Source organism: Ovis aries, chromosome 13 (assembly GCF_016772045.2).
Source record: "Ovis aries strain OAR_USU_Benz2616 breed Rambouillet chromosome 13, ARS-UI_Ramb_v3.0, whole genome shotgun sequence".
In the NCBI taxonomy this organism is placed as follows: domain Eukaryota; kingdom Metazoa; phylum Chordata; class Mammalia; order Artiodactyla; family Bovidae; genus Ovis; species Ovis aries.
In genome coordinates this window covers 32,575,461-32,601,087 of record NC_056066.1, presented here as the reverse complement: position 1 = coordinate 32,601,087, position 25,627 = coordinate 32,575,461, and the positions used below count along the sequence as shown (strand labels likewise).

Here is a 25,627-nt window from a genome sequence, read left to right as displayed (position 1 = left end):
AGCCATCATTGGCTTTTAAGAAGACTGAAAAACATGGGAATCAAGTTTTTATATGTACATACATATTTACCATTTTTGATGTTCTTTGTATACATCCAGACTTCTAATACTATTTTCATCTGTTCCAAGGACTTCCCTTAACATTTCTGGTATTGGACATCTGCTTGTGATGAATTCTTTCAGCTTTTCTATGTCTCAAGAAATATTTCACTTTCATTTTTGAAAAATAATGTAGCTTGGTTTAGAATTCTAAGTTGAAAGCTTTCTTTTTCCTTTTTGTTCAGTAAGGATATTGCTCCGCTTTTAGCTTACTTAAACACCTGCTGCCATTCTAGTTTTTCTCTGTACATGTGTCCTTTTTTAAATGTCAAGTTGATGTTTAGCAGTTTGATTGTATGCTTTAACAAATTTTCTTTTGCTTGTGGTTTGTTGATTTCCTTAGGTCTGTGGATTAACCATCACATTTGGAGATATTTCGGTCATTAAGAAACTTGCTTCCAGGTTTATCCAACAAACATGGGCAGGCAAATAGCAGTAGCTTTGGACTCTGGCAGATGAGTTCAATCCTGGACTGCGCATCACTGTAGAACTGCGGGTGAATCTCACCTGTAGTACAGTGGTAATTCCAGTTATCTACTTTTAAAGGATTACTGTGAGAATGCACAGTTGTTACTGTAAGTACTCAGGAGTGGTGGTTAGTAACTACACGCCAGCATTCCCTTGATGACCTGGTTCTCCTTCTCCGAAGATCTTCGTGTTTCAATTGCTCTTTTAAGTCCTGCATTTCAGCTACTGTTAACACTGGTAGCGGCATACATGGAAAGATGACAAGAAATGTAGAGGCCAAAGACTCAGTTTTGAGTAAATTGCCTTGAAGTGTGAATGATACCAACTGGGATGTTCTCTGCATCTCACCTTTGCTACAGTCAAGTAGGAAAGTTAAGTGCTCCATGGATCTGATCATCACTGTCCGCTCATCTCATATTTCAAACAGGATGGGCTCAATAAGGACTCAATTTCTTGTTCTCCAATCCATTTGTAAACCTGTGGACAGTAGGCACTCATCAAGGAGACTGTGGGCCCAGGCCTTGTGCTAGGTTTCATGTAGAAATTTTAATCCTAATCTGAATTCTTCTTGCATACATTTAAACCAGCAGTTTGAATTTTGTTTGATTATTTTTGGCTGTGCAGGGTCTCTATTGCTGCGCTCGGGCTTTCTCCAGTTTTGGCGAGTGGGGGCTTCTGTTGCAGTGTGTAGGCTTGTCATGTTGCAGAGCAAGGGCTCTAGGCACGCCGGTTTAGCGATTGCAGACCATGGGCTTAGTTGCCCCAAGGCACGTGGAATCCTCCAGGAACAGGGCTGGAACCTGTGTGCGCTACATTGGCAGGTGGATTCTTAACCCCTGAACCCAGCAATCTTAATTTTTATAGTCACATTGATCAGCCAAGGTTTTAGCTGCAAAGGCAGCTTTTTCTTTTTCTTTTTATAGAATGAACAGAACAAATAGTAGTTATCCAAATTGGAAATCTGTCCCTTTGAGACAGGGGGTTCTCTTAAAGGTAAGAATCAACTCTCCACCAACCCATCAGTGGTAGCTGTATTTATTATATCAAGGTTTAATCCCACTGTCCTGGTGGTTTCACCCTCATTCACAGCTTTAACTCCATCGAGTTCCGATCTCCAGCCCAGACGTCTCCCACTGCCTACTGGATGCCCCTACGTGGATGTCCAGTGAGCATCCCACACTGTCTAAAACTGGGCTTTTCCCACGCCCACTCCTTCCACAGTGCTCTCCAACTGTGGGCCAGCTATTCAAACCAGATACCTTGGGGTCATCCCTCAATCCCTTCTCTCAGGTACCTCGGTCTACTCAGTGAGCGCACCAGAATCCGACGACTCACCACCACCCGTGTCCCTACTGTCACTCACTTGGATTACTGCAATGTGCTTCCTAAATGGGCTCCCCCTTTAGTCTGGCCTGAGAGCCGAGGCCAGAGTGAACCTGTTGCCGTCACATCGCTCCTCTGCTCCAAAACTCTCCAGCAGGGAAGAAGCCAAAGCCTTTGAAGTCACCTATCAGGCCACGCCCCACGAGCAGGCTCCCCGGTACCTGCCAACCCCCCTGCTCCTCCCTTCTTCGCCTGAGCACCAGCCGCACTGCTGTTCCTTCAGTGAACCAGGCAGCCCCACCTCATATGCACCCACTCTGTTGCCCCTCCTTCATCTCTGTGAGCCCTTCCCTCCCCACCTGACTTGAAACTACAACCTCCACCTCCTCCTGGCACTGCTTCTCCCCTTCGCTGCTTTGTTTTTCCCTAATACTCACCGTAACACAATTTACATTTTACTGATTCATTCTGCTTTTATCATCCAGTGAGATAAATTTCACAAGGGCAGTAATTTTTTCACCAGTGTAGGACCTAAAATAGTCCCAAGCACAGTAAGTAGTCGTTCAATAAATAACTTGAAAAAGTGAACTTAAGTCATTGCTCCCATTCCCACACCACCATCCCCTACCCCTTTATTGAATGGTTTAAAGTCACACAAGAGTTCTTGGGTTACAAATAAAAGCAAAGACCACTACACATTAGTTTGTCAACATGTAATGCCCTGGGTTTATTTTGTGAGAATTCTATCACAATTTTTTCCAGGTGGGATTAAAAACCTTAAGGATAATGTATGCCATTGGACTGGGCATTCAGACTTCGGTACTGACAAAGCACTAGTAGTAGTCTGTTAAGTACCATTCTCTTCACAGAAGAGAGGTCAAATATTTCCAAAGGAAGGCACCCGATATTTGTGGTTCTGGCCTTGCAGCCTTCTGGAGAATCTTAAAAGGAAAAAAGCTGGCTGGCTGTTTTTAGAAACTGGAATGATGATACACGTACAGCAATTACTGCATTCTTCTCCCTTATATCCTTTTTTTTGTAAGAACAAGTAAAGAATGAAGTCTTTTCAACAATTCGACAATAAAAAAGTACATTTTTTTTCTTCTTGTGCTAAAAAAAGGGCAAGACAACATAAACTCCAGTTGTAAGGACTCCGTTTGCATACTTGATTTAACACTTTTTTGGTGTGGAAGGAAATGGGACTACTAGGCCGTGTGCAGAGCAGCAACATAACATTAGTGCTTTAAGTACCAGAACCCCCGCAGCTCTGCGGGCAGGCGGGGAGGGGGAGGATTCAAGAGACTTCATTTTTAGCTTGTTACTTGTCCTAATGAGAGTAGACCAGGAAGATCCCCATTGAACAGTACATTCCCCATTTTTTTTTTTAACTGATGCCTTTTTTTTTTTTTTTTGTAAAATTCTGTATGTATGTCACCATTTTTTTTTTTTTTTTCACATGATACACAGAAAACTCAGGGACCCAGAGGGGAACCAAGTTATGTTATACCATTTACAAAATACCAGGGAGTCCACGGCTACCTAACACATTTACTACAGCACAGGAACCAATGAAGGTACAGTGTACAAAAAACTGTAAACACGGCACAATAAATAGAGAAAACAGCAGGTTCCGCACCATGCACATGATGTGATGACACTTCATCTCGATACAATCTCACATCTCACACTCTTTGTTGCAATTTATTTCCCTCCCACCCCCCCGCCCCCAAGTGCAAAGCATCACAAATGAACATTTCTGTATTCAAGTAACGTATATACAAGGGTATTACAAATATGCAGTACTGTACAGATAATTGCTGTATTCTTAATTTACAGATGTTGATTTTTTTTTCCTATTAACAGTAAGAAAAGAAAAGTTGAAGCATGAGAGATGAGCACTGCTGTCGAGTCCCCACAGCTGCCACAGAAACGCATGTGCTGCATTCCACCATCCCTTGCATTTGAAACGCTCCCGATGCATAGCACCTAGTCAAGTCCCCAGGCTGCGGCTCCGCTCCTGAGGAGCTACGTCACCTCCATCGCCACTGTGTTGTCTGCTATGTTGTTTAGTGCTGGCTTTTCTGAGTCATGATTTTCCCTGTTGAAGAAAAGAGGGCAATAGATTACTTCTCTGCAGTCAACTTAATCAATCGAGATGATCTTCCCAATGAAAGGTCTAGATGTTTTCAATAACCGAAAGAAATCTGACTCTTTTGGGACAGGACGGCAAGCAGAGGGCTATAAACCCTGATGCTTTATTATCAGGGGCACAAGACCAGAAGTTAGGCTTGTGCTGCACATTCCGTAAGCAACTACATTAGCAGTTAAGACTGGAGCAGCACCCAAGCAAGCTAGATGGGAAAACGCATAAAGAATAGCCACACTTTAGCGTTTCAATTTCCTCCTTGATTAGGCTTTTGCTAAGAATTTTAAAGAGGAGCGAAGTGAATGAGGGTCATTCACATCAGGCCTTCAAGTCTGGTTCTTTCCCCACGTGGAGCTGAGCAATCAGAAGACCAGGGTCTTAGCCACTCCAGCCCTTCCACTGTTCTTAAGTAAAAGCAATCATTTATTGACTAGCTTTAACTACACCCAGAATACTAACGAAAATGGGATGAGTCTCCAGCAGATGACGACCACTTCTTAAGCTCAGGGGCATCCCCAGTGGTTCAGTGGTAAAGAATCCACCTGCAATGCAGGAGATGCAGGTTTGATCCCTGGGTCGGGAAGATCCCCTGGAAAAGGGGATGACAACCCTCTCCAGTATTCTTGTCTGGGAAATTCCACAGACAGAGGAGCTGGCGGGCTACTGTCCATGGGGCTGCAAAGAGGCAGACATGACTGAAGCAACTGGGCACACACTTAAAAGTTCAAAAGGAGAAAGGATGCTTGGGTCAGAAACTAATAGCTATAGTCGGCTGCTACAAAGCTTGCCCCCCTGCCTGGGGCCACTCCCAGCTGAGGACATCTATGGATCAGCCTGGCATTCAAGACAAAGTCCAGTCTCCTCCTACCACTAACCTTTCCAAATCTCTAGACAGACTAGTTACCTGTTAACCTCCGGTCACATCTGTATTTCCCTCCCTTTCTCCTTTTCCTCTTTGCCCAACCAAGATGAAATCTCATTTTCTAGAACATTCCCAGAATACCCTGGGTGTAAAAATATATATTAAAATTATAGCCACAATCTATACAATTAATGACAAGCATATAATGCTTTGTGATACTGCCAGAACAATTTTTACCTATTACCTACAATTCTATTATTTAACTTTTCACACTTTTATGCTTGTCCTCTAACTAAACTGAAAACTCCTTGTCTTTCTCTTATTTTTTCAGCAAAGTATTTTGTAGACAGCAAGATTTTAATTATTGTTAATATTTAAAACAGAATAGAGCCTGGGCAAACATTCTAAACCATCTATTGAAACCTAAGAAAACAAGTTGGCACAGTATAAAATAACTGATTAGAAGTTGACCTGGCATGAATACTATAACCCTTTACATTGCTTACAGTATTCAGAGCAGCTTAGTGACTAGCCATGGTGGGTTCTATCAATTCTGTCCACTTGAAAAGCTGTGGAAGAAATTATGAGCAAAAGAAACATTCTACAGAGAACTCCTTCCATCCAAAGGTGGAATAAAAGGTGAAAGTACTATAAGCTCTTTTTTTTTTTTTTTTAATAAGCTCTTATTATACAAAGAAAATGATGTCCCAATTATAGATGCTATGTTCACTATATGCCATTTAGTTCAAATTCTCAGCAGTATGTAATTACAACATTTACCTGTTTAGTTCTTACAAAAATAAGGAATTCTCATCTATACATTTTTAACGTATATAAGGAAAAGAGCAAAAAACATAGGGAATTCTCTGGCAGTCCAGTGGTTTCACTGCTGTGACTCGGGTTCAATTCCTGGTCGGGGAACTAAGATCTCAAAAGTCACAAGGCATGGCCAAGAACAAACGAAAACCTCCCCAGAAAACCAGAAAGGAAAAACAAAACACAAAGAAATAAGTAGAGAGCAGTGCCAGAGAACTTAAGCTAGATCTCTTATTTTCAACACTCCGAGCTTCGGTAACTACTCACCGTGGGACGGCATCCACAGAGGATGACGACGGGACCTTGGAAACTTGACAGTTTGCTGCAGCAGCCAGCTTTAAGGCAGACGACGGGACAGCACTTAAAGTCCTAGGTATGTGTCGTGCATTTATAGGGGTGATAGAGTTTACAGTGGCAACTGATGAAGGTACAGTCAATCGAATGTTGTTCCCAATCAGAACCTGAGTTGTGGCGGAGTTGGCAGCGGTCGCCGGGTGACCCGGCGCACTGTGGGAACCCGCAGTCTGGGTCACGCTTGCAGGCTGCAGCAAAGCCGGCCCTGCTGTCGACGGACTCGTGTGGACAAGTGCTGTGGGTGCAGTACTACTGAGGTGTAAGCCCTTGTATACTCCTAGGGAAAAGGAAAGATGCAGCTCAACAACCGCAACTCTGCTTTGGGTTTATCACTGACGTAGGTCACAAAAACAATCACGTGCTGACACGTCTCTCTCCCTACCTGAGGCTGGAAGGACGCCGTTCACCCCAATTCCAAGCACCACATCCTCCTTCATCTTGAATCCCATCAGTTGTTCCGATGTCACCAAAGCAGAAGCAGCAAACTGAGCACTAGCAGAATCCAAAGTCTTGGACACAAAACCCTACAAAGGAAAACACAGAGCAGAGCTAATCAGCACCACTTAGTTTCCAACGACTATTAAGCTACACAGCTATATGCCAAAATCAGTCCGCATACAAACGAAAGTGGCAAACCACTGAAGTATCTTCATTTCTTCTTGACAGTCATAAATCTGATTAATGTTGAGGTCATCTTGTAACCCGAGGATTATAACGTTAAAAAATAAATTCTTTTTTGCTGTACATCGGATTTTGGACCTTAGTTCCCAGGGATTGAACCAACACTCCCTGCATTGGAAGGTGGAGTCTTAACCACTGGACTGTCAGGGAAGTCCCAAGGATTATGGATTTTGATCTTATGTGACAATATATAATATGAAATTACCAAAATAAACCTTTAAAATGTGGAAATGGTAAACCTCCAACACAAAGTGTTAAACAAGAAACATGCTAGTAAAACATTTTGGTGATTTGCAATGAATCACTGCATGAATAAATTCATATAATGAATGGGTGAGTAGGCAAAACTCCCTTCACCAAACTTACACACATACATACACAACCTAAGGCAGCCAAGGGACAGTAAGGTGACTACCCCTTTAGAACAGAGGAACAAAACATCAATCGCATCCTAACTCAGCCTAGAGATTAAGAGGCCCCTTGAATTTTTTAAATGATATTTTCCTCTCAGATGTCTAGAGACACAAATCTCAGCCTTCCGTTAAGTTCTATAAATGTGCTTAAATGGCCAATATTTATCATGCTTTAGGTTCAAAAGTGATTTCTTTTAAGAGTAAAAGAAGTTATTTTAGCATAATTTTTAATACATTTTAAGAAGAATTAAAAGTTCTCCAGATAATGAGCTGGGTGGGGCTGTAAGTTAAAGAGGTACATTCACAGACTACAAGATCAGGCTTGAGGACAGGGTCTCCATCTCATTTGCGCTTTTAGGTTTTACTTTTTTACAATAGGAAGCAGAGGGTGACAGCTTCTATACTCACCTGTAATGTTCTTTCTAAACCCTGTATAGAGTGGCTATGATGTAGATTCAGGCGAAAGCCACTTTTCTGCTGGTTAGATGCAAGGCTCTATGACAACAGTTGGTAATTAGAGATGAACTCTGGTGGGAAACATGAGGGATAATCATAAGACAGACAAATCCCTCACCTGTGGCATGGTGGTGGCGGAATTACTACTTGCTTGCTGTTGCTGAATTTGTGCAAGCTGCTGTTTCTGCATGAGTGCCAGCTGCTGTTGATGTTGCTGGTATTGTTCGGCTGTAAATGCTGAACATAAAACGAGAGAACACTTTATAGAAACGCACAGCTATCACATGCAACTTACAATATACGAAAACACATTTAAGCATTTAAAAAAATTTGCGCAAAATGAAAGCATTTGAGCATCCTGTTAAAGATCACTTCTGAATGAGAATTTCAGCATTTTTTATAACCACGCTTGACAAGAGTGGCTTGAGTTTAAAGAGAAATAAAGTGAAACTTTGAGTTGCACATACCAAAGAGAAGTGCTCACTTCCCAAGCTTTGAAACCATTATTTTTTTGGTAAGCTGTGACACTTGTGCCAGACAGTGTAAAAGGTAATACCAGCTTTTTTCAACCGCATGTTGGAAATTCAGCTTTGCACTGAGCTTAAGAAGAGATACAATAATTACCATCTGGTGTCTTTATTTATTCATACTACTGTCCTAATCCATTCAGATGATCTCCAGCAGTTCTGTGCAGAAATACTAGCTGTTCTACATAGTTCTGAATTTTAGTCATTACAAATATTTCCTCCATATGAAATATAAGGTTGTTGGTTTATTACCTTTTTTTTTTTTTTTTAAAAAAAGAACCCATCCTTTAAGTTTAACAGGAAGAAAAGAGGCTCCAAAGGTTAATTAATTTTCCCCACCCAATTAACCCACCTGGAAAAAATCCAGTCAATAAGAACGGAGTTGTTTATGTTGGCTTACTGTACAGAATGATGTCTGAGGAAAGACACTGTGTTATGCTACTTATGTTTGTCTATGGAGAGCTCAGTTCTAAAAAAAACAAACAAAAAAATGTTCATTTATTACCCCCCCAAAAAGTGTGTGCAGTTTTTAAAAAGGAAAACCTTTTTCTTTTTTTTTTTTGCCAATTAAAAAAAAAAAAAGAAAAAAACGTACATACAATCACAACATCTGACTTTAAGGCTTCTTTAAGAAGCCTGTGGTGTTTGGGTAAGAATTATTTCAGAACAGAAAAAAAAGGGTTAGCATGCATCCTCAGTCACTAGGGAATCTATAAACCATGCATATTCCCTCAATCTAAGGTTTAATGTCTTCAAAATACTGTCAACTAATTTGTCATCTTTAAAGATGTTTTGATAATTTATTTAGAATATTACATCATCAAGTTTTGCAATTTTCCCTTATAACTCATGAGAATCTTTATCTTCTGGGGCAGAGTTTCTGCCTAGGACAACTAGAAAATACTTAGCTAGAAGTTAGGTAGAAATTCTACCATATTTTAAACAAGTCAGAAAACTGTGACATAATATTTCAGAAAACCTCTGAAGTTGCAGTACTTACACAGACTTTCATACTTGAGCTGAACTAATTTCCTGGGTTACAAAGGCAAAAAATCATTTGTTGGAAAAACTCTACCATTTATTTTCCTATTTTTGGTGTTACACATCTGTTTAGTTGATATATGTCCTGTGATGAGATTCTTCTTGTTATTTAGTCAGTCATGCTCGATTCTTTTGCGACCCCATGGACTGTGTCCCCAGGCTCCTGTGTCCACAGGATTTCCCAGGCAAGAATACTGGAATGGGTTGCCATTTCCTTCTTCAGGGGATCTTCCTGGCCCAGAGACTGAACCCATTATCGCCTGATTGGCAGGTGGATTCTTCACAACTGAGCCACCAGGGAAGCCCTGTTTTTTTCCTACTATGTTGGTAATCCTCAGCTCTGAACTCTGCAGGAAAAATTCTTTTTTATTGATAAATACATTTTTTTATTGCTAAAAGGATAATCCATAAATAGTTTCATAAAAGCAAGTTTCTGTCAAAATGACCATTTCCATATAACAGAAATAAGTTAAATCAGAACTTAAAAAAAATTTTTTTTAAATAAGGCTGTCTTGAAACAGATTACAATTAACATAATATTTATCTTTATGCTTAAAAAATTTCATAAAAAGAAACTGCTTAATGCCAAAAAGACAATTTAAGTATTGCTAATATGTTTTTGCATCATCTACTTTAATTTCCTAAGCTTGAGTGAGTTGCCTAAATCTTGAATTTCCTGGTAGGAGATGCTTAATAAACTTGAAAAAACAACAACAACAACAACAACAAAAAACCCCATTACTGGAAGGTTACATCATTACACACCTAAAAAACAATAATTTAGCATTCACTAGAATAGATCTGTGTTCAGAACTCCATTTATATGAATGAAAATATTCTTTTGCAGAACTTTGCTGGTGTTTGTGACTTAAAATTAGCAATATTAAGTTATAAATCGATTTCAATAAAGGTTCCAAATATTTTACCCTATTTAAGTCAACATTTCAGTCCTCAGTCTCTGAGGGTTTTGTGAATTTCATTTTTTAAACAACTGTTAACTTCCTAATGCAGATCTAGAAATTAAAAAAAAAAATGCGACCAACACTTTAGATCACTAACACTCACTGTGATTTTAGATCCCTATGTTAGCCTATTTCTTACATATCTCTAAACTCCAGAGTCTAGTTATAAAAATTTCCCTGGACATTTCTGATAAATGTTCTAGAAGAAATGCACAGTATCATATACACCAGAAGTGATGGTAGTAAAAAACATGGGTCTAGGGGCCAAGAGATACTGATTTTCCTTTCATTCTCAGCTTTATCATAATTAGCTGAGTATACCTAAGGAAATTACTTAATCTTCTGGACCTCAGTATATTTATCTAAAATATACAAGTACTGAATCAGGTGATCATTAAAGTCCTTTTCAAGACATAACATGCTAAAGGGTTTTAGATTTCTTCTGAAAAATAACAATTCCAATCCAAAAGGATGTATGGATGAGTAAGGAAAGCTTGGACAAACGTCAGGTAATAAATTTGGGCAAATAAAAGCTGAACTGGGTTTCACATTGTTCCTTACACAGGAAACTAAGATGACCTTGAATGCCATAAAATTCAAAGCCTAACCAAATTCTAAGTGGAAATAAACCAAAATGACCACATTTCCCTAAATCTCTATCAAAAGGTTTTAGGTTGTATGTCTACCTCTAGATATGGTGTGGTAGTCAAGTTTACAATTCACATGAAGAGGGACAAGCTGGTCTGGTGAACAGATCACCAAACCTAGGATCTGAATCATTTCACAGAACCAAAGAATGTTAGATCAGGAGAGTTTCTTGGTGATTTCCTCTATAACCTCATAATACAGATGAAGAAACTTTCATTTGAGATCACAAGGATTTTAGTAGTGGAAACTGCTAAACTACCCCAAAACCAATGAGATTTTAAATATAGAAAGAAATAGACAAAAGTTTGTTTTAGATTTAATATCATTTACAAAAAAAAATCCAACGTTTTATGTAGCAACAGTGTGCCTCATGCTTGTAGAACCCAGAAACCACTGCTGTTTGGGTAGCTTCTAACAATTCTCTCAGGGTAGGAATTTAGATGAAATAATCTAAAACTTCATGAATCTACTTCTTAGGCAAGGAACTATCATGTGCCGGGTACACCAGCCCTGGAACAGTCTGGTGTTCAGGCTGCTGGCCTTTAAGTCACATTCCTATAGCTGGTGCAGATCAGTGGAATAATTGGGGGAGGTATGGGGAGAGTGACAGATAATTTCAAAAAGAAAACAATTTCAAAATTTGAAAATTCAGTCTGAGGTGATAGATTCTAGGTTATCAGAATATACACTATGTTTTATAAACAAACAAACCCAAACGTCTATTTTAAAAGATACTCATCAATGAGAAATTTCTTTGAGCAGTATAAAGCAGAAAATTATTTTATTGCAAGAAAGAGAGGTCACTTTAAAGAAATAAACATATCTGAAATGACTCCACACAGTATTACAGTATGACCCCTTAACCAGTAAGCTTGAATTGATAGTATGGAGGTCACAAGCACTTATTAGTTATCTAGAACACCCAATCTGAAAACAAAAATTTGTTCTAATTCATTTGATAACAAACTACAACCAAATCTGAATTCATCTGGCTGCAAACATCTTGAACACGAGATTCCTTGTGGTCAAACCTGCCACTGAGTGTGACTATTCTTGCACTTCACTACACAACCGTAGGACTATTAATGTATTTTACTATGGGGACCACCCCAGACTCTGCTGAGCAAGTAATTCGGAGTTTTGAAACATATTTGGATAAGGATAAGGTCCTACAAATTAAAAAAATCCAGTAATGAAAACATTCAGTGTTCAAATCTAGTTACTGTCCTACAATAAGATTAAAATTTTATGCCAACTAATAATGGCCTACTACTATACAGCACAGAAAACTCTACTCAACACTCCATAATGACCTATATGGGAAAAGGATCTAAAAACAGAGTGGATAAATGTATTAATACATGTGTAACATTCAGTTTGCTGTACCGCAGAAACTAAGACAACACTGTAAATCAACTATACTCCAATGGAAATCTAAAAAAAAATTTTTAATGCTACAAATAGAAGTAAACTGTGCTACTGAGTAAGCTACAGATAAGGAGACTTAGAAACTATCAATCTAGCTACAAATTTCCCATTGACTTAAAAAAATAAATCTACCCTGCAGATATGGAAGTTTAGGAAAATGACTTAAGATGCTGATAAAATTTCACTGAGAAACAGGAATTCAAATCTTGAATATATAATGGTGGTTTAAAAATCACTTTTCTGTTTTCAGTCTTTCTGAATTAGAGTCCTTCCTAATTATGAAAAAAGGTATTAATTCTGAATCTTTTATCCTTTCAAACACATGCAAATGAACAGTCATGCAACCAACAGTAAGTTTTCAAAGATTGTTTATTTTTTCCTTTTTCTTTTGTCTGCACCTCACGGCTTGTGGGACCTTAATGCTCTGGCCAGGGACTGAGCCTCGGCAGTGAGAAAGTGTGAAGTCCTAATCACTGGACTGCCAGAGAATTCCTCAAAGACATTCTTGTAGATAAAAGTATGAGAAAAATATTCTTGAAAATTGTGCAAATCACATTTTTTACTAAAGACTATTTAAAATACATGACTTATCCTTAAGTACTAAAATCTAGTTCTAGAAGCTCTAACATGGTGTCGCTCTGCTGTACCGTATTCAGAATACCAAGCACTCTAGCACCTGACGACCCATCTGGCTGCACAGCTATGCAAAGTGGTGAAGGCCAGGAAGCAAGCAAAAGACTCTGACACTTGCCTACGGAAGCTCTGTGCTAGGGCACATGCCCTGTGCTGGCAACGACTGGCTTCAGGTGCCATCATGAGGCTTCCTATTTGGAAGTGAGAAGAGGCACTTCTAGAGGATTATCCAGAAAAGGGATGATCAGTCCAGAGGGCATTACTCTGTCACAGCACACATATTAATATTTAAAACAATGATAGAATAATAAAAAGTGGCTAAATTGACACCCACGTATTTGGCTTAAAATAGCAGGCAAGTGTTATCAGCTGACTCGTATGTCACATAATGACTGGTTAAGGTCTAAAGTCAGTGTGGTAAATATTAAGCCTAAAAAAATTCCTTTAGCAAGTACCATGATGAGTCCATCTCCTTCTTTCAGTTAAGTCCAACACAGCCAGATTTTCCTCTGGCATCAGACTAGCTCAGAGTTTTTGTGGCTGAATTCCAGACAGAGTAGTTTCATTTGCATTTAGCGGCTATGACAAATGAAAAAAAAAAAACAAACCTTCTTTAAAAAACTACATCAAACGAGATGAGATCTTAACAGAGGGTAAGGCAGCAACGCAAGCACTGACGCTGCAGAAGGAGCCGTAAGAGCCTCACTCCCCTCATCCCCAGAGCGGCTCACGCTTCTAGTTCAGCTGTGCTGAGAATCCTCTGTAACAGCTGAACTGCTCAAGTTTTCCTTTCCTCCAGGGGAGTTCAATGAAGTTAGAGGTACACATGACATGAGTTCCCTGTTATATACTTTACAGCGAAAAGCTTTAGGTTTCTGGGATATTCACAAACATGAAAGAATAAAGTGTTACCCTAAAGCAATTCTGTAAGTATACAGAAAGATTTAGGAAATTTACGGGAAAATTGAGAATTAAGTGCAAGAGAAAACAAATGATAAACCCACCCATTTAATCTGATTACATATATGGGGGAAGGAAATAATGGAAAAGAAAATTACAGTTATTAAAGATTTTTTCAGCTAAATTTTCGGTAATACTATTGTTCCATGTTCATCTTTTAACATTCATTGGCAAACATAAATCAAGTCAGTGTTACACTATCAACACTCACTTAAGTAGTATAGCAAAACAATTTATGTGAAAAAGATCATATAAGATCCTTAAGATAGTTATACAACTTGAAGAAATGGAGAAGATAAGAAATTGGTCTAACAAGCCAGTTTTCTACATCTAGTCCCAAAGAATTTTAAACAACTTAATCTTTATCAGGGAAACATAAGTTTATACTATTAAAATCTCTACACTCACACCATATAAGACCTTCATGCTGAAAAATCCTTCTGACTTTTAAGACTATAAAAGCAGAGAGAAACTGAATCTTCATGATATAGACTCCAAAATTAATGGGATTATAAGTAATCTGTTAGGTAGGCCTCAGAATACTTTAATTATCTTCTACTTGATTTCTGCAATGGGTTATATTTCTTATGAGCTGAAAGACTTCCCTTTCATGGAAGTACTTTATTTCTAATCACAAAGAATACTAATTTATGGAAACCTTTCTGAAGGTAATGAGGCACATTTTCATATTTATTAGGTTTAACTGTAGCCTTACCAGATAATTAGGGGGACAGATTAAATTATCTTCATAGACCTTTCAAAATCTGTATTTAAATTACCTTTATAAATATTGGCAGTAACAACTTTAACAGTGAATTTCTATAATCTACATGCCTCAAACAACTGGCATTTGCTTTAAAATAGAAAACTAAAATTTGGGGAATATTTTAAGTAGATGACATTTATATGAGACCCATTTCACAGTATAGGCATAATGCTAAAGTACATATTACCTGAAATGTTTCCAAATTATTAGAATAATCCTTAAACTTAGATGTTCTGTGAAAAGTTAGTGGCCCTCTTATAAATTATTCTGAATTACTATGTCAGCAGAAAAAGCATGGCTATCTATCAAGTTGCTGGCTTACTTTAAAGCAGTCTAGTAAAAGCCCAGAAAAGTATCCACCATCAATTTACGGTCCATTTTCTTTCCATATTATCTGAAAACAAATAGCTGAATCCTGGTGGTTCATGAAGTGCAGCAGGAAACAAATGCCAAACATTATAAACAGCACTAAAATTCTTGGGTCTGCAGAAATGTTTAAATGAAGACACATGCACAATCGGGATTCAAATAAATACTTAAACCTAGATTTTAAAAAAATACTATTTTAAGAGAAGGGGACTTTTCGCTGAAAGAATAATAGACCACATATTCCCATAACTGAGGAACCCGAGGCTTCTACAGAAACGCACATCAAAACGAATGAACATACCGAAGTGTGCTGACCCACTGCTGCTTTTGCTCTGCGTAGAGGTACCGCATGTCTGGGTCCCGGGTTGTGCTGTGCCTGCTCGATTTGTACTCCTGTACAATTTTCGACAGGAGAGTTCGTCATTGTCACTCTCATGTAGGGATGGTGTCCGAGGCCTAAAATGCCGCCATCGACATGATTTGATATTGACGAGTATCTGACTGAGGTCTTTAGACAAAGATTTGTCCGAGGTATTTGTTTCTGAGGTATTGGCAGGCTGATTGACTGGAGAATGTTGTGGTGAGGAAAGCATGTCCAGATCCAGATGGCGAAACACGCCGTCGTAGTCTGAGTGCGCTCTGTCCAGTAAGACCCTGATAAAAACCAGTCAGAAAATGTATGTAGAACAGCTATTCAGAAATTACACAAGAGTTTTTTTCTCTCGCCTCCCCAAGTCCCCCAAAGCCATCTCATACCAAATATTTAAAAGCTATAAATTTGCTCATTTCAGTATTTGGCTCTGTAAGGCTAAACTCTCAATTTCTGTTAAGGTTCTTGCACTTTTTAATGGTTCGATTAGAGAAGGAAGTACTCCACCTTGAAGAATAAAGTATGCTGTCCACCTTACAACAGAAAGCCTTCTAACCATATGTTACTGTCACCATACAAGAGAATTTGATCTTTCACTTCCATTACAAAGCACCAAAACATTTATGAAGCATTGCTAATGTATCTGTTCCTTAAGCAAAAAGTTTTTTTTTTTTTTTTTTTTTGACGGAGTAGGTAGCTTCCCTGGTGGCTCAGAGGTTAAAGTGTCTGGCTGCAATGTGGGAGACCTGGCTCGGATCCCTGGCTCGGGGAGATCCCCTGGAGAAGGAAATGGCAACCCACTCCAGTATTCTTGCCACAGTCCATGGGGTTGCAAAGAGTCAGACGTGACTGAGCAAGTGACTTAACTAAGGTAGGATAAAAACAATAAAAGTATGTGATCTTTGGATATTTTACACTATTAAAATTTCTTACAGACAAAATATTTGAAGTCACCACTCGAGAGGATTTATTTTTACTTTATTTATATAAACTTTATAAATGAATCCATCTTAAAATGCTAACTAATGCTAGTATAGAATAAAATATAGTTAACATAGAGAACTTTCACTACTAATGATGAGGATGAAAAAGCACTCAATAAAATGTGTCTTAACTGTATAATTCTAAACTGACAGGAAGTGATAACAACTGCAATTAAGATCAAAAATGAAAGAAACGTGTATAAGTCATTAATTTACTGTAAATTATAACGTTAGGTTTCTTCCTGAAGGCACCTTGATCTGTTTTGCCTTTTAATTTTTTTTCACTAATACCATACATGAGTCTTTCTTTTCCTTCGCTTTCATGTGTTTGGCCAATTCCTCCCTTCCCCACACAACTTCTCACCTAAAGACCTCCAGAGCATCAAGACTCCATCAGGTCTAGACAAAGGCAGGTGTCCTGACAAGCTGAGGTCAAGATCAGGTCCCGCATGGAGCCAGGAGCCTTTCCTCTGATGAGTTAACTCAGTGTCCTAGTTATACGACATTTCTTAGCCTATTTAATCCTATTTCTCAGTATCTCCCAGAACGCCTAAAATAATTTTGGGTAATTTCTTTAATGTCATATGGGATTCCCTGATAGCTCAGTTGGTAAAGAATCCACCTGCAATGCAGGAGACCCTGGTTTAATTCCTGGGTTGGGAAGACCTGCTGGAGAAAGGATAGGCTACCCACTCCACTATTCTTGGGCTTCCCTTGTGGCTCAGCTGGTAAAGAATCTGCCTGCAATGTGGGAGACCAGGGTTTGATCCCTGGGTTGGAAAGATTCCCCCATAGAAGGGAAAGGTTACCCACTCCAGTTTTTCTGGCCTGGAGAATTTCATGGCCTGTATAGTCCATGGGGTCACAAAGGGTCAGACACGACGTTTTTTTAATGTCATACAATTTATGTAATCATGATATACAGTTGCTTTCATCTACCTCTGAGGACAGATATCTGAGGTTTTCAATTTTGAGAAGAAAAGCAGATCCATTAGGGAACCACTAGTTATGCATTAAAAGCTACTGTTGTGTAACAGGTGACAAAGTGGCAAAGTACCTTAGTCAAAAAAACACACAAACCAGTTAAGAAAAGGAGGTGGGAACAAATGAGCTCTTTGGAAGGACCACCTCATTTTAAACTTTAGCCTGCCTCCATCACCCACATCTAAGACATCCCTCTGCTAGGAGCAGAGATGCCTCACCTTCCACCGCGCCCAACCCGTCTTCGTGCAAATCCGATGCACCGCTGGGGCACGGTCAGGGTGGTCAGGCAGTATCGGTATCGCACATCCCCTATTCCTCCATCGCTAGGACTAGTCCAAGGCCAGTTGCCAGTTTGGTCTAAGTGAGGCTTAAAAAGAAAAATCCGAATTGTTATTTATTTTTTGTCAACTAAAGGTAAAATGTTACTTACAAAGACAATCCACACTTACAGCATAGTACTGACAGCCTGCCTTCCTTCGGAAAGCAAAAGGGCCATCAGGATCATTCTCTTCCTCAGCTTCTGAAGAGCCAGACAGAACCTTTAAATAAAAGGCAGCGCGTCAGATTGTGTGCCTTCCTATGTTCCTCATCTGCGTTCACAGAAAATCCTTGCACTCACCTGGGAGAGAGGCTCTTCGTCCGAGCTGGGGAAGTCATACTGGTTCAGGTCTTTAGCGTTAAAGACCGGCAGCGTGGTGGGGCTGGCCTGTTGAGGAGCAGCAGCAGCAGACGAAGGTAAGACTTTGGGCTTCTTTTCATATTTACGTTTAGGTCGGATAAGATCAGCCTTATCTTGCTGCAATACAGTCATGAATTAAACACCAGAAATCATGGTCAACAAACTCAAAGTTTGGGGGAAGTTTAAAAAAATAGTTTACTGCTAACATGAACTCATAGGAGATACAAGACTCTTACGTTTTGTCATTTTCTAATGTAAAAGTCTTAGAGGTTGTTCTCTGTGGAAACATGAATATGTTCCTACAACTTAAACAGGATCATAAAATACTTTGTTTCAACTAAAGTAAAAGAAGAGAAGTTCTCCTGAAATCCTTTAACGACAATTAGTATTTACTGCTGGCTTCTATATATTTTTCTTAACTTTCTACAAAAATTCTAGGAGATAATTTTTTAAAAGGAACTTTTAGTTAGTCTTCATCTTAAAGAATTAACAAATCAATACTGGGAAAGTAACGATGAAAACATATACACCAGGCAAACTTCAGATAACTGTAAACATAGTGAAAACAAATCCATAGTACTGAGGTATTAAAAAATAAAGAGTAGTAAAGACTTGCTAGCTCTACAATGAAAGCAAATGGGGAGCAGTTTTAGAGGATAAAGATATGAAAGCACTAAAGCAGGAAATAACTCAGGGATAAAATACATAGGCAAGAGTGATGAATACAGTTGCAGATTAGAAATACACATGGCAGGTGAGGGGAGAGGTGAGGAGAGATGAATTTGAGGTGGAGGCAACAGGCAAGGAAGATCAGAGGCAAAACTGGTATTTGGTAGGAAGAAACAGATCATGGCGAGTATCATGTTTGTGTAAATATGCTAAGTATTCATATCAAGGTTTATGAAGTTTATGGCATTATGGTTTTTAAAGAAAAGTTAATGAAACTATTAGGTATCTCGCTTTGCAGTTTCTACTGCTATATCTATAGGCCAGTCTTAAATCAAAAGCTGGCTTTCATGGTAGGGTTTATAAACAGATTTCTGCTTTTTACTCTGATTCTAATGATAAAAATCACAAGCATTCTGATCACCTTATTAACTTTAAACTCCTTCATGTCCATCGCCTCCTGGTGCTTGAACTGACTGCTGTTGGCGATGGGGACGAGGGGGATGCTGTACGTGGGCTTCACAGGCTGCCTCTGAGCCATGACCTCAGACATGATCTCCCCACTGTAGTCACCCAGATTATACCTGAAATGTTATGAAAAGGTTTACAGAGTTAGTTCTTGTAAGCACTTACCATCATGATGACTAATAACTAACACAGTTATTAACTATAAACCCTGATGAAACTTAAGGTAAGATTACAGGCAAACTACCTGATGAATGCTTATTAAAAGTAAAGATTACATAATTCCTACTGCTTCTTTTACTTTTTGGCTTATGGCTTTATCATGCAACCATTAATAGATAACCATGGTGGGGGAGAGGGGGATTTAATTTTAACATAGCAATTTTGGTGACAGATTTGGTGGAGATGCTGAAATTCATGCCTGAAATGGTACTGAGGAACTTTCTGTTAATCTGAGTTGCCTGTGCCATAAAACTAATTTTTCTGAAATGAATCATAAGAAATTGAATAGTGGTTTCTTTTGGGAATAGGGACCTGGAAACAGGGGAGTGTAGCCTGAAGCTTTCACTGTGTTTCTGCTGAAGGATTGTGTGTGTGTATTTAGTCGCTCAGTCGTGTCCAACTCTTTTGCAACTCCATGAACTGTAGCCTGCCAGGCTCCTCTGTCCATGGGATTTTTCAGGCAACAATACTGGAGTAGAATGCCATGCCATCCTTCAGGCGATCTTCCCAACCCAGGGATCCAACCCACATCTCCTGCGCTGCAGGTGGATTCTTTACTGCTGAGCCAACAGGGAAGCCACACTGAAGGGTTATCTAGGTATTAAGAATACGGGCCTTTCCCCCATCCCTGTTTTATACCTTTCTGTTAAAAAATCTCAGCACGTATCATTTAGTAAATTCAGTATCATTTAGTAAACAAAATAAAAACTTTAGAAGTGACAAATGTTCCCTCCCTCACAGCTCTGCACTAACTCAAGTTAAGTCTAAAAGAAAATGATTTTGAAATGGGAGTATCCTGCATGACAATTTTACTGAATCCAGTCACTTTAAAAGTGAAACTAGAGACAGGAAGGCATGTAAAATTACACAAAGTACATCAACACTACATATTTCAACAGTCTCTATTATTAAAAGAATGTATTTCTGGAGTTACGGAAAACTGCTTAGGAAATAAATGACCTCTACACAAAATTCTAATGGTGCCATGCTTCTCATGCTATTAAAACATACTTTACCTCTTTTCCATAATTTCCAGTGTTAAGTGCAATAGCTCTCTTTTACTCTTTTCTCTTCTTTTTATCATCTCTAAAATAGTAACAGCCCGGCTTAGGTCTCGACGCAGCTTAAGCATTTTTTCATAAGAGGCTTCATCATTTTTGCGATTCTGCAAGTATGAATTTGCTTGTTTAATGTCAGTAAGCATTTCTGAGTATAGCTGGTGACATATGTATATATATATTTGAAAGGTGAGATTAGAATTTAAAGACACTGAAAGGGAATGTGGATCATCGGGAAATCAATTTTGAATATGGTTTTTAATGAAACAACATAAAAAATATATCATTAATAACTCAGTAATGAATTTAAAGGCAGATTCATTTAAAATTAATATTTTTCATTATAAAATGTAGAAAGTCTTTCTAAACACGAAACAGGTTTCTGATGCTGAAGCATTTATAACTATAAATATATTTTCTTACATCAAAAAAATTACAAAAAACTCTCCCCAGGTTTCCTTACTTTCCGCGTCTGCATTTTTTCAGTTCGTCTTCTAAAAGCCACGTAAGGATCATTTGTGCTTGAACCATCTCGCTTCTCTTGTTTTACTGATGGGATAAGAGACGGACCTCGACAGTTTTTTCTCTTTTTAATCCAGTATTCATAAACTTCTCTAATTAATTCATCGTCTTCTTTTAGCAGTAGTTTGGCTTCCTGCAGACTGACTGGCTAAATGTAAAATCATTATGTCATTTTTATATAATACAAAGAAAAGGTTCAAAAGTACTTCTAATTTAAATGACAATAACCAGAATAACAGTATTAATAGCAAATATGCTGAGTACCTTGTACATGTCAGATAAGGAGCTAGGTGCTTTATGTAAATTATTGTATTTGATTTTCACAACAATCTTGTAATGTTTGTCATCTCTATTTTACACACTGGGAAACAGACACACATAGAAATGTGAACCTTCTGCTGAAGGTTATATAGGCTAGAAATGGACAGAGATATGAATTCAAACTTGTCCAGAGCCTGCTCACTTGCCCTCTTTCTAACTTCACACTGTTTTCACACAAAGAGATACTTATATATATACTATATACACACGTTCATTACATATACAGTGAAGCTGTACCTGCTGACCACTGCCTTTTTCTAGACGGTCAATCATCTCCTCAAACTGCAATGGGCAGATGTCCATTTTCTTCTTCAGTTTATTCACAAATACTTCATCTTCAGAATCCAAATCATAATCGGGCTGCTCAGCATCCAAACTAAAAGCTGACAGAAGAAACCACACTCGATCATTTACCGCGTGGAAACGCGGACAAAAACCTCTCACTGATATCTGGGCTATCTCTAGGGAAACAGGAAAGATTTTAAAACAGATTTTGTTTTCAGACTTGAAAACAATCTAAGCTTCCTGCATTGAAAGTTTAAGAAAGAAGACCATCTTTACTGCTACAAGTGATAAAAGACTGGATGTGACCTGTGACCCCGTCCCACACAAAGCAAGCTAGAAGCCCACTAGTGAAAACAGAAAGAGATTGTTAAATGTGCTGGGTTGAACTGAACAAAAATTCTATAGCTCAAAAATGATAAAATATCAGCAATTTCATGGGATTTGATACCATAATAGAAGGATAAGGTTTTTAAGTAAGATTGTTTCTAGAATGCTTAAGTCCTATTTTGTAAATTATTGAACCGCTTCACTGACAGCTCAGGGGTGGTATTTAAAGCTGAAGTGTTAGCCACTGCCAATAAGGGTAACAGCTGTCACTCAGTGAGCTCATTCCTGCCGAGGTTTGTTGCCTCATGAGAATCATTGTCATAGTGAGAGAAATGGGAAGTTTTCCTTTCAAGGAAAATTTCCCTTTCAAAATTTGTCAGGATTTGAAAAAAAAAAAAAAAAAGGCAAGAACCATTGCTTTATACTATACTGTCAAATGTTGTTCAATTATTTTGCAAAATTAAACTAGTTTGATAATAATGTAAGTAAAATATAAGAAGCTCGATACCAAAATCTGTCTCGTACCTTTTCCTTTCTTCAACAGTTCCTCCTAAGTTCCCACCGCCTTCAAACCCACAACCGTGCAGTTGTATGAGGCCCTTTCTGACGGCCTTGCTAGTTTCATCTGCACATTATGACCAGCAACATCAAATTCCATTTGCTTCCCACAGCAGGCTCCTCTTTCCCTGTTTTCAGGCCTTTACATTAGCTCTTTCCTGCCTGGTCCTCCAGGCAAACGACTCATCTTTACAAAGCCCAGCCTGACATCAACTCCTGTGGAATCCTTTCTGGACTGGCCCCCCACCCAATAAGTGGTTCCTAACTATTTTATCTGTTTTAGAAGTTATGAACCCTCTCTCTCCAGAAAAACATGGTGTAAACATATACTATTTTACGTAAGTTATAAGCAGAAAATTCAAATGTCCTTAAAACAGCTTGTGGCACTAAGGGTAAAAAATTCCTGTCCTAGATCACTCCCCTTCTTTTGTACTACTGCTATACATACTTAACAATCTTATTTGCTAAACATTCGAATATGCTCATTTTCTGAAGTGGAGGGACTGTATCTCATTTATTTCTGTAACACTGAACACTCAACTCCTCAGTCCTTACCAGGGTCTCACATCTAGAGGTACACGATGTTCATCTGTTTCTCATAAGTGGTGATAATTTTGATCACCAGTCAAGAAACTGCCCAATATGCCACTGTGTATCTCCGGCTCATGCCCCCCCTCCACCATCTCGTAACTAATAAGCAGTTTGTGGGGAGAGCTTAAAGACCGTGCAAATACCCTGCTCCTCATCAAAATTTCCTCTTAGGGACACACATTGGTGATTCTTATGTGAGTCAGTCTTGATCATGTAATTGCAAAAATGATTTTCTGGGTTTCTTTGAATTTTTATTAGAAAAAAAATCACGTATTTTGTATTGGGGTATATAGCCAACGTTGTGATAGTTTCAAGTGGACAGTGAAGGGACTCAGCCACACACATACATGTATCCATTCTCCCCCAAACTCCCCTCCCATCCAGGCCACCATAAAACACTGAGCAGAGCTCTTTGTGCTATACAGCAGGATCTTGTTGGTTATCCATTTTAAATACAGCAGTGTGTACATGTCCATCCCAAACTTCCTAACATCCTTTACTCCATCATTCTCTTCACCACAGCACCATTCCACTCTTGGCTGGCATTCTCTACTGTAAAACCGTGAGACTAGTCTTCTCCACCACTTAGCACTCTGTTTATTACCAGTATGGAACTCAGAAATTTTTGCCTTTACAATGGTTCACAATTCATTACTGTACTCGACTATTCCACTGCATAAAACATCGCCAAACTAGCCAGCGGAAACTCCGATGTCCTCCTGTGATATGCCTCTGCCATTTTTGTGAGTTCTTAATTTCTGGCATAACAAGATGTTCAGGTTTATCTTGACTTACCCTCCCCCAGCGCTGGGATCAACCATCTTTCCACATATTCTTGGTCCTATTTACGGACCAGGGACTAGGTATTAGATGTGCTTATTGCTACTGAATATTTTTGCTTCTTGGCTTTACCAGTGGACAGAACCAGAAATGCACAGATCTCTATCTTTACACACACACACATATTCAAACACACAAGACTGCCTTTTAAAAGAGATTTCCTTTGAGGATTAGCAAGAGAATCTTGAGACTCAAATCTGAGGGGAAGGGAGGAGAGATTTGTTCCTGCCTATTCTGGTCAGAACTGTTTTGTCCTTTCTTACAGTATGACTAGGAAAGGAGAAGTCCTAGTGGTACAATCTCAGTTCAGTTCAGGTCAGTCACTCAGTTGTGTCCGACTCTTTGGGACCCCATGGACTGCAGCATGTCAGGCCTCCCTCTCTATTACCAACTCCCGGAGTTCACCCAAACTCATGTCCTCTGAGTCAGTGATGCCACCCAACCATCTCATCCTCTGTCGTCCCCCCTTCTCCTCCCACCCTCAATCTTTCCCAGCATCAGGGTCTTTTCAAATGAGTCAGCTCTTCACATCAGGTGGCCAAAGTATTGGAGTTTCAGCTTCAACATCAGTCCTTCCAATGAACACCTAGGACTGATCTCCTTTAGGATGGAGTGGTTGGATCTCCTTGCAGTCCAAGGGACTCTCAAGAGTCTTCTCTAATACCGCAGTTCAAAGCATCAATTCTTTGGCACTCAGCTTTTTTTACAGTGCAACTCTCACATCCATACACGACTACTGGAAAAACCATAGCCTTGACTAGATGGACCTCTGTTGGCAAAGTAATGTCTCTGCTTTTTAATATGCTGTCTAGGTTGGCCATAACTTTCCTTCCAAGGAATAAGCGTCTTTTTCATTTCATGGCTGCAATCACCATCTGCAGTGATTTTGGACATCTAGAAGCTTCCAGATCACCAATCAAGAGAAACAACATTAAGACCCTTTGGACCAGGAGATGTTGAACAACACTCTCAAACAGCTGAGGAAGTATTAACAGTTTGGAACTAAAGCAGGGGATAATGGTTTTAAAACAGGTTTCTTCCTTCACTGCTCTGATAGGATAAAAGGGAGAAAAGTATGATCTCTTTCCTAAACCTATTAAAGACAAGAATAACATTGCGATTTTCCAAATAAATGTTCAATGAAATTTTAACAGATAACATGTAAAAAATACATCTGAAAAATGCTGAGTTAAAATGAACTTTCCTTTTTAACTGCAAGGTTCCCAGAGTCTACAAACAGAGTAATATGTATTATAACTCTGGGGTAGAGAGGGAAATAAAACATGCAATCATTCTCAAATGTTTCTAATCACTACTTTTTAAGGCAATACTTTTTTTTCATCTTGAAAACTCCAAGGAATAGTCTGTGTAAACATTACCTTAAGAGTTTTATAAAATAGAAATTATAAGAATTGAAATGAACCAGTCTATATACATAATTTGATACAATGTACCCTTCATAAGCAATGTATTAGACTACCTGGCATTCAATGTTCAATCGCAACTTTGCAGAGATTTATAATATAACTAGCCTTTTCTTGTGTATTGTAATATAAAAGTCAATACCAATTTTTATTTATTTTTTATTTTTTTCAGTACCAATTTTTAAAAAATTAACATCACTTTTACACAATCTCTTCCAGAAAATAAGAGGAAACACTACCTAACTTATTTTATGAGGCCAATATTATTCTGATACCAAAACCTGACAAGATAGAGCGCACATTCACAAAAAGATTAACAATATCTTTCACGAATTTAGATGGAAAACTTCTCAATAAAATCCCACCCAACAATGTATGGA

General features: G+C 38.7%; 1 protein-coding gene across 5 annotated transcripts in view; it reads right to left on the bottom strand.

The window, feature by feature from the left end:
• Positions 1-2,588: 2,588 nt before the first annotated feature.
• The window catches only part of EPC1 (enhancer of polycomb homolog 1), a 96,534-nt gene continuing 73,495 nt past the window's right edge, over positions 2,589-25,627 (bottom strand). For 2 of the 5 annotated variants that reach the window (XM_012188460.5, XM_004014260.5), the window contains exons 3-15: positions 21,460-21,605; positions 20,843-21,049; positions 20,338-20,486; positions 19,059-19,218; positions 17,909-18,085; positions 17,739-17,828; positions 17,508-17,656; positions 15,254-15,606; positions 7,737-7,855; positions 7,571-7,657; positions 6,451-6,592; positions 5,982-6,345; positions 2,589-3,988 (exon numbers count right to left, since the gene is read on the bottom strand). In XM_012188460.5, the coding sequence (XP_012043850.2) occupies positions 3,916-3,988; positions 5,982-6,345; positions 6,451-6,592; positions 7,571-7,657; positions 7,737-7,855; positions 15,254-15,606; positions 17,508-17,656; positions 17,739-17,828; positions 17,909-18,085; positions 19,059-19,218; positions 20,338-20,486; positions 20,843-21,049; positions 21,460-21,605 (2,216 nt within the window). In that variant the 3' untranslated portion in view covers positions 2,589-3,915. Of the gene's footprint in view, positions 3,989-5,981; positions 6,346-6,450; positions 6,593-7,570; positions 7,658-7,736; positions 7,856-8,497; positions 8,615-15,253; positions 15,607-17,507; positions 17,657-17,738; positions 17,829-17,908; positions 18,086-19,058; positions 19,219-20,337; positions 20,487-20,842; positions 21,050-21,459; positions 21,606-25,627 lie in introns of those variants that run through there. The other 3 variants (XM_060397388.1, XM_004014258.5, XM_060397389.1) reach the window with 2 other exon arrangements.